Raw genomic sequence first — 9,703 nt, 5'->3', positions numbered from 1 at the left:
ATCAATAAGTCGTTTCTTCAATTTCGAATAACCTCTAAGTCCTATTTGCTTTGCTGTGGTTATTTATCTTTTACTTTTAGTTAATTTCGCCTCACCATTTATTAGAAATAATTTTTGTTACATGTGTAAAAATGAAAATCCAAAAATCTGTAAAAACCCATTTTGGAGTTGTTTGCTTATCAAAGGTAAACTTAATCTTTGTAAACAAAGACGATTAAGAAAATTTGGAGATGAAGACTCGTGAAAATTTAAACTATTTCAGGTGGGTAATCTTCAAAAACCTGAAAATCTTCCTAAATAAGGAAAAAAATTTATTAAATATTTTAAAAAGGTCTATAAGTGACAATCCTGAAAATATTGAAAATATGAAATAAGATTTAATTACATCACTGAGAAATTACCTTGAATATACTTTATTTATCAAAATTTTCGGGTGGCTAAAAGTTTAACCCCCTGTGAAAATGAGGATCTTCAGGGGGTCAAAAGTTTGACAATGTAGACCTTGTTACACTTTAGACTTTCATAATCATAAAAGAAATTACAAGTATGAACAGGCTATCTGAGCAAGAGACATTACACTCTCTGGATAAATAAATAATTTAGACCCTATGACAGTAGGACCTGAAAGAACTATAAAAATTAAATATGATAATGATAGAAAAAAACATCTTGAAACATATGAAAATGTAAAGGGGAGAATTTTGTTCCCCTTAGTAATTTGCATCAACATACTATCATTTTCAGTAACCAGAATTGTATCGGCATTACAAAAATGAAAATCTAGTATTTTTTTTATTTTACAGTGGAAGCTATTGCAAATACATCTAATTCACAATCGTCTATGCTGAATATTTTTGTATGTGTTCAAAATAATGATTTTTATCAAGTACATTTTTACATATGGTTTAAATGTATTTGGAATCCTTTAGTCGAACTGAAAAATGTATTAATTATGAATAAAATTTTATATTTTATTAGCCACATGATTTCCGATGCTCAGATTTAACACTTGACAATTATTCTATAATTAAAAGAATGTTATTACGGACTAGTAATTATGTTTATTACTTAATTTTTATCATTATAATGAAATTTTAAAATTAATTCATTCTGGGATTACAGGGTCTACAAGTATACTCCCTGGAAATTTCAAACAAATGAAAAAGTGTTAATTAATAATGATATTTTAAGTTTTATTCCATATGATTTAACTAATAATTTAGAGCCTACGACGACAGATTTTGGAAAAACAGATAATATGGGTCCTATGAGAGCACAGTGGTGGATACAGAAAATCCCCAAGAAGGGTGTGCTAAAGATATTTTAAGCTGCCTTCACTTTTTCTATAACAAAAATTAATGAAGTCACATAATAGTTTAGAAAGTTTTATTTAAACTGATTATATACTTATACAAGGCAATCCCAACTTAGATATAAAAAAGTTACACTAGATATGCTGCAACATTTCTCATAGGAAATATGTTAACTACCTATGTGTCAGACAGAAACGTATAAAATACGATGACACAGACGCATATGCTACATAGGAAAGTAAAACTACATGATAACTCGATTCACTCTAGTCGAGTGACGAAAGAAACGAACAAATGGCGAGTAGGCTGACAGGCGGGGGCTGCATGGCTGGCAATACAGGTGGACCCTCATGACGGGGCGCATGCCACCCATATGTATCCACCACTGTGACAGGAGAAACTGAAAAAATTAATATATATAATCAAATTGTCTTAAATCTCCACTATATTGAAATACTAGTAAATATATATTTAGATTGAATGGTAATGAAAAAATCAACAACATTTATAAATGAACCATATTATCAAATTATAATTTATTATAAATTATTTTCTTTTAATGGCAACTCTGCAAGTGCATCCAATTCAGAATCATCTATGTTCAATATTTTTTAATTTGTCCAGAAAAATGATTATCAGTTAAATCTGGGTAACAGATTTAAGGATACTTGGTTTCATGTATTTGACAAGAAAAATGTATTAATTAAAACGACATTTTAATTTTAATTAACTATGGAATTTCAGTGTCGATGACTGTAGAACCTGTATAGTTGAAAAAATTAAGGCAACTTTATTGTAATATTATAAAAATTACAATCTATAATATACAAAAATAAAATATAACTAATCTTTATCTCTAAAATATGAATATATTCGAAACGATATCATTAACTTATAACCTAATGAACTTTTTCAAAAAACATAGTTTTCATTATTTTTTAAGAATTAAAATGTGCTTAAGAAGAAGAATAAAAATTGCCAATGAAATTAAAAACTATTACATCACTTTAGAAAAAATTCTGTTTCACTATTTAAATATACAGCATCTGTTGAAAAAAGTAAATCTAAACAACTTGCAATCGAATTTGAAAATAAACTAAAAATTGAAGAAGAAGAAAGGGAAGGAATGGAAAATAAAAATAAGCAGCTAGAACAAATCAATATGAATAAGACTTCATTGACAAAGTTAAACAAGAAACAAAAATTAGGTAAATTTATATAGCTTTCTCAAAAAGATATTCTTTAATTCGTATCTTTACTGTACGGAAAACAGCTACTTTGTCTACTAAATCTGTCATTTGATTAAATCAAATTTGATCAAAAATAAAATTTAAAATTCTCAAATACTTCCAAGATTAAATAATTTTTGCTAACCTCAATTTAATATCTAAGTATACTCTATCTTGTTTAATGAAAAATTTGTTGTCTGTTGGTGTTGCTGTGGTCATCAGTCCAAAAACTGGTTTGATGCATCTCTCCATGCTACTCTATCCTGTGCAAGCCTCTACATGTCCTAGTAACTACTCCAACCTACATCTCTGAATTTGCTTACTGTATTAATCTCTTGGCCTCCCTCTTCAATTTTGACCCCACATTCTTCCCTCTAGAACTAAATTTATGATTCCTTGATGCCTCAGAATGTGTCCTACGAAATATTGACCAATTGGAAATTTTATAGCCAATTCAATTCAGGAACCAGTTACTGAAAGATAATTGAAGATAAAATATTTTAACTCTAAATTAATCTGTTAACACTGTATCTGCTTCAGGTGAATTACTGATGTTTGATGAACATCTTTCGAATCACATGATGAGAATGGAACAATAGTTTAAATCTTAGTAAATTTGGAAATAAAATTTGGAAATTAAAAATTTGATCAGTTTGTACAACAAATTTCTCTTCAGCGTTCTATTGTAGCACCACATTTCAGAAGCTTCTGTTCTCTTCTTGTCTAAACTGTTTGTCATTCAGTTTCACTTCCATACATGCCTACACTCCATATGAACACTTCCAGAAGGGTCTTCCTAAGAATTTCTCTTCTTCAGAAGCAGTTTTCTTGCCATAGCCAGTCTACATTTTATATTCTCTCTGTTTCGTCCATCATGTGTTATTTTGTTTCCTAAGTTGCAAAATGTATACACTATTTTAAATGTTTCATTTCCTAATCTAATTCCCCACTATCACCTGATTTAATTCAACAACACACAAAAAAAATTAGCTGAATTAATATTAAATCAATACCAAACAGTTTTAAATTATCATTAACACACCCCATTTATATATAAAAATTTTCATTAATTGAAGTATGTCTCTTCCTAGACCTGGTGGATTACCACATCTAACTTTTATAAAATGACATTACTTTTATTTGCCCAGCTATTATGTGAATTATCAAATCCTAACTATTTAACATTCCTTTATGACATTCTGTTCTGAATGCTTTTTCAACAATATATAATCTGGAAAATTTGTTTTTTTATATTCTTGTTCATAAAATTTCCTTTTACTTTTCCATCATTTAAATCTCTTAATTTCTATGTGGTTGGATTAGAATTAATAACAGTTACAATTTCAAATATTTCTCTTCACCAATTGGGTGTGTATAATTTTTCAAACAATCCTTTATGTTGACTGATTCTAACTTTATCTACTTTTTTTGACAGTAGCATTAGCTACAAGAGTAGTCAGTTTATAATTCTCGTCATTAATTTCTAACTGTTTCATTTTTATTGTTGAATGTTTTGTGATATTTTATTGATTACCTATATTTTTAACTAATTCGACTTCAGATGAAGCAGACTTGGGACTGTGTGTACTCCATTTGTAAATTCCTTGTAAGTCTAATTTTTCCACTTATATTCCTTCAATATTCTATTAAATCTTTTAAAAACAGGTATTTTTCATTCAGTAAAAGTGATTAATGATTAATATTATATTTTTTCATCAGCTTTTTCAAAGCCTTTATTATAGAATTTCTTACCATTATCATATTGTAAACTTTTTGGTTATCTACTTTCAAAACTTTTTTAAATGCATCAGTTACATTCTTACCTGTTTTACCTTTAACTGGTATAGAGAAAGCAAATTTTGAAAATTGTCAATGACAGTTAACAATGTTTATGTCTTTTATTTATTTTTGAAATTTCGTTCAAGTTACCAACACTCTAAGCGCCAAGCCCGTAAAATTTACGGGCCTGGGATCGCGCGAAAATCACCAAGCCCGTAAAATTTACGGGCCGCTACATTTAATTTCATTCAAAACACTGCAACGTTATTTCTACGGGTTTGGCCAGCGCTATACGTTTTTCAGATGTTTATTAACAAAATGCGTCCATAGATGTCACGGCAGCGCTGTAATTCATGTTAAAACTTATCTTTGCGTTCTCAGTCTGTATATCATTCAGTTGTTTGTCATCATGTTTCGGCGCGGTTTATCAGACGCAGAAATTGCGGATTTGATCAATCATAGCGACACTCTGGATAATGTAGAGAGTGATTCAGACGATTCTGAATGCAATGGTGTGTTTGAAGGTACGTATTTCCGAATTTTCCACGTAATTGTGCAGTACGCACATATCTGTTGAACATGTGTAAACGATGTATGTAGTTACACATAATGTGATATTCTTTTTAGAAGACGAGATTGATGACAGTTTGTCTTCAGATGAAGACGAGAATGATGTTGAAGGTGTTGCTTCAAATCCAGCAGCTGTGCCGTATCCGAAAGACAGTGAGTGGACTGCAGTTGACACCTACCGACCTCTGCCTGTCAACACGACACCCAGGCAGATACTAGTGGATATTGATGAGTCGAGTTCTGTACTGGATTGCAGTAAAGTGTTCCTTACTGACAGTGACGTAAATGAACTCAAGAGACAGACAAATTTGTATGCATCACAGACAATACAGAAGAAAAGAAGAGGAAATAATCTGAAGCCCCATTCAGTTTTGAGTTCGTGGAAGCCAGTGACTATAAGTGAGATGAGGCGTTTCTTGGGTATTATTTTCCACATGTGTGTTTCGAAAAAGCCCAAAATTGCGGACCATTGGAGCACTAATCCTGTTCTTAGTTGTAACTTTTGTCCCCATGTCATGAGCCGTTTGCGTTTCACTCAGATACTGTCATGCTTGCATCTTGTTGACAATTCAAATCAGAAAAAACCAGGCGAAGATGGATTTCATCCACTTTACAAAGTTTTGCCATATTATAATAATTTGAAGGAGCGATGTATCCAGGCATATCGTCCCTCAGAAAAAGTGACAATTGATGAAGGAATTTGCCCATTTCGAGGTCGTGTGAGTTTCCGTGTTTACATGCAAAATAAGCCTCATAAGTATGGACTGAAAGTATATGCTGTTGCTGAAGCCAGTAGTGGCTATGTTGTAAATTTTGAAGTTTATGCTGGTAAGCATATTGTTGACAATTCTTCGTCTGCGGTTATTTTGCGATTGTTGTCTGACAGCAGCTTGCTGAACAAAGGCCACACTGTGTATTTAGATCGATTTTATTCCAGTCCAGAGCTATTTCAGCAACTGGCAGAGAAAGGCACTGGAGCTGTTGGTACTGTGAACAAATCCAGGAAAGGATTGCCTAAAGATTTAGTATCTGCTAAGCTGAAAAAGGGCGAAATGTCTTTTCGGCGTAAAGATAATGTATTGGCAATGAAGTGGAAAGATAAGAGAGATGTGTATACATTGTCTACAAGGCATCAAGCAACATTTGGTACGCATACTAAGAGAAATGGGTCTGTAGTATTGAAACCACTTCAGGTACTTGATTACAACCTCAATAAAATTGGAGTGGATATTGGAGACCAACGCCTGCAGTACAATCCGTTCCAGCACAGAACTGTGAAATGGTGGCGAAAATTATATTTCCATTTGCTGCTTATGGGAGTATCAAATGCATTTTGGCTGTACAATGCAGTGCACAGGAAGAAAATTACAATAACAGACTTTATAACAGTGCTTGCAGTTCAGCTTGTTGAAGACGACACACTTGAATTCATTCCAAGAAATGAAGGAACTGTAGGTCGGCTAACAAAGAGACATTTTTTGCAGCACATACCTGCAACTACTAAGAAGTATGCTGCTCGTGTGTGTCACGTGTGCAGTTCCAGGAGCAAGAAACAGAGTGGCAAGGCTTCTCGCAAAGAGACACGATACGAATGTGAACAGTGTGGCGTTGCACTCTGCCTGGAACCTTGCTTTAAAATTTTCCACACTAAAAAACAATATGATTCTGTGTGAAATTTATATGTAATACTGTATACTATCAGAAACATGTAATGTAGTGCCACAATTTTGGTTAAAAATAAATCACAATTGTATTCCCTTATTCGTATGACTTTTTCTAAATTCTTAAAACATCTAAGTGATTTCTATAACTGTACCTTAAAGCTGTGCATTGTAAAGTAGTTTCTTTCACTCAGAATTAAAGTAGAAATGTGCAGCTTCAAGATGGTACCAAATTTGCCACAATCCAAACAGTAGATTTGATGCAGTAATTTTTTTAATATTGGTAAAATTGCCCGGTTTCTAGGGACGGGTGCATAAAATAGGCCTGGTACAGAGAGTGTTACCTAAATCCATTTCGACTAGATCAGATTGCCATAAATCATCTATACCAAAAGAAACTACATTTCTACATTTAAAATTTTTTCTCATCCGTTTATGTAATTCATTAATCATTTCTGCATGAATATTAGGTTGTAGCCCTTTGTCTACATAATTTTTTTAATGAATGTACCTTTTTTACTCTCACAGATTGTACAAACTCTTTAACTCTCTGTCTTACGTTTTTAGTTGTTTCTGTGTGAGGATTAAGTGTTTCAGTAATTTTTTTTGCATTTCAAACAGTAGGTGTGGTTTTCCATTTATATAGATGTTCACCAAACATGAGTAATTCACCCAAAGCAGGTACAGTGTTAACAGACTAATTTAGAGTTAAAATATTTTATCTTTCATTTTCTTTCAGTAATTGATCCTGAATTGACTTGGCTATAAAATTTCCAATTGGTCAATATTTCGTCTTTTTATCTCTGTGTTAAAATCAGTAGGTGACAAATCACCATCTGTATTGGACCCAAGTAACATAGTTTTCTTGATTTTTATATTGTAATCAAATGTGTATTTCAACATTTTATCGCTCCTAACAAAATGAAATTTCATTTTTTCTGTGTGGCACATTCTTTTCTGAAGATTACTTAACTGACTTTGATACAGTGTTAAATCTGCCTTTGAGAAGTAATTTGAAAAAGGATTCTTTACTTCCATTTTTGTTAATTGACAATTTTCATTAATGTCTTAGGTTGAGTGATCTTTTCATTAATATGTGATGTAGTGATTTATTTACTGGGCTGTATTAGAATACTTGTGTATTCAGATTTTTTAACGTATTCATTTTCTAAATATTGCTTGGTAACTGCATCATAACCACTTATAGTATCTTTTTAAGTCTAATAATCTCCTAACTTTAAAAAATCAATATATCCTTTAGTATTTTTAAAAATGTTTCATAATTCATTAGGGAATTGATTAATTAAACTTTCTATTTTTGGATCAGTTTTTGCTACTAATTCATTATCTACAATTTTTAAAGGTTATTTTTTCAAAATTCATACTACCTTTAGGCTGATGTAGTTTATTTTCAAAAATGTCAATTTATTAATTTTTAAAATGTCATTAAAATTATGATTCTCTGGCAACAGTTCTAAAACAAATAAACATAAAGACTGCAACTAAATTCGTTTAAATTCTGTATTCCTTCAACATTATAATATTAGCATTTTTTCCCAAATAACATACTAATTGTTTTGGTACATTTCCTCCAAATGCGTTAGAAACAAATTTCATATTTTTCGATTTATAGTAATATATTCAGTGACTACCAGCAATCAGATGTATCTACATAGCTATTCTACATTCAGTAAGTTTTAAATTATAAAGTAATTCGTCAGTCATGAATACACCTCGAAAGTATTTAATTTTTAATAATTTAACTAATTCTTCTTTATCAAAATTAGATGAAGGATTATTATATTTTGTATTATTTCTCCTTTTTGTTACTTTTTCATTCAAACACCAGCTTTCTTTTCCATTGCAGAATTGTCGTTTTTGTTCTTCTCTCCTTCCTCAGCTTTCTTTTTATTTATTACTGCATTTGCAATGGCTGCAAAACCCCCAGCTAGTGAACCAGTAATTGCTAGATATGGTAATGCAGTCAATAGCAATTGTAAAAATCCACCATCATGTTATGTTAGTCCACAACTTTCTTTCTTTGTCGATAGATATATGACAATGCTTTTTACAATGGGAATACATAATGTAATAAGTAAATTTCTACCAGTTTGTTTGTGTCCCTTTCTTTTTTGAGATTCAGATTAAAAATTACCTATAACATTTAATTATACATAATCTAGTTTAAATTTCATTGAGTTGGGTTTATTTTACCATTAGCTATCAAAGTATAATCAATACTAAAGTTATTCACTTGTATGGGTAAAAGATTATTAGTATTTTTACAAACCCCATCTATTTTCATCGAGTTCAGTACCCATCACTAATTTCCGTTTTCTGTACATTATTTCTCTAACTGCAGTTGTCGTCAATTTTTCAAGAAGTGAAGGTACTTCAAATTACTTTCTTTCTTTTGCAATTAATTGATGTTCTTTACATGATTCGTGTTTTTTCCAAGTCTTTATTATCTATAGAGGCAATATCATGTCTTTTACATGCTTCATCTATTGAATTCATTCCTTTAACACTTGTAAATAATCTTTCTTCTAATCTTATTCCAGGACAACAGTAATTATAACATACAAGTATAAGATACATTTCAAATCTTAATTTGTTAATCAATCCTTTTCCATATTTTCCACTTTTCCAAAATGTCTGAAGGACATTATTCGAAAACCTAATCAAGTACAGAATTCCTTTTGGATAACTAAAGATTAAATCATTAAATTTATTTGTTAACATTTAAGTTATTTCAACTTTTTATTATGAAAATTTTTATTTCTAGCTAATTCTTCTCTATGAATTACTGTTAATCTATAGATGAAATATCTGAATCGTTCATCCATATATATTTTCTACTGGTTTTTCTGAATATTTGTTTCTTAGACCTTGACCTGTTTTTTCATCTGAACTTGAAACTGTATCAACTATATTTTCTCAACTTTGGGAAATAGTTATAAACAGTCAATTTTATCAAACTATTATATTTTTTACCTCTACTTGATTTGATTTTATTTGGATTATTGTTAATATATAATGCTCCTGAATGGTATAATATATCGGCATAATAAGATAAATCAAAACCATCTAATTTCATACCCATATCATCTATAGCAATAGGTTTTTTAGTTAAAAGATTCATTAGGTTAAT

At 30.7% G+C, this 9,703-nt stretch overlaps 1 protein-coding gene across 1 annotated transcript; it reads left to right on the top strand.

The window, feature by feature from the left end:
- The first annotated feature begins 230 nt into the window (after window positions 1-230).
- Window positions 231-6,564, top strand: LOC124722232 (piggyBac transposable element-derived protein 4-like). Its single transcript, XM_047247424.1, has 5 exons — window positions 231-262; window positions 1,123-1,281; window positions 4,468-4,536; window positions 4,652-4,845; window positions 4,949-6,564. The coding sequence occupies exons 1-5, from the start codon at window positions 231-233 to the stop codon at window positions 6,562-6,564; spliced, it is 2,070 nt and encodes a 689-aa protein (XP_047103380.1).
- Window positions 6,565-9,703: the final 3,139 nt, after the last annotated feature.

Source organism: Schistocerca piceifrons, chromosome X (assembly GCF_021461385.2).
Source record: "Schistocerca piceifrons isolate TAMUIC-IGC-003096 chromosome X, iqSchPice1.1, whole genome shotgun sequence".
Lineage (NCBI taxonomy): Eukaryota > Metazoa > Arthropoda > Insecta > Orthoptera > Acrididae > Schistocerca > Schistocerca piceifrons.
The sequence above is the reverse complement of the archived record's forward strand: the minus strand, read 5'-3'. Positions and strand labels throughout refer to the sequence as shown.

Coding starts and splice junctions, on each gene's coding strand:
- LOC124722232 (XM_047247424.1), top strand. CDS start 231: ATGAAGACTCGTGAAAATTTAAACTATTTCAG. Junction 4,537..4,651: donor GCGCGAAAATCACCAAGCCC/GTAAAATTTACG, acceptor ATGCGTCCATAG/ATGTCACGGCAGCGCTGTAA. Junction 4,846..4,948: donor ATGCAATGGTGTGTTTGAAG/GTACGTATTTCC, acceptor TATTCTTTTTAG/AAGACGAGATTGATGACAGT.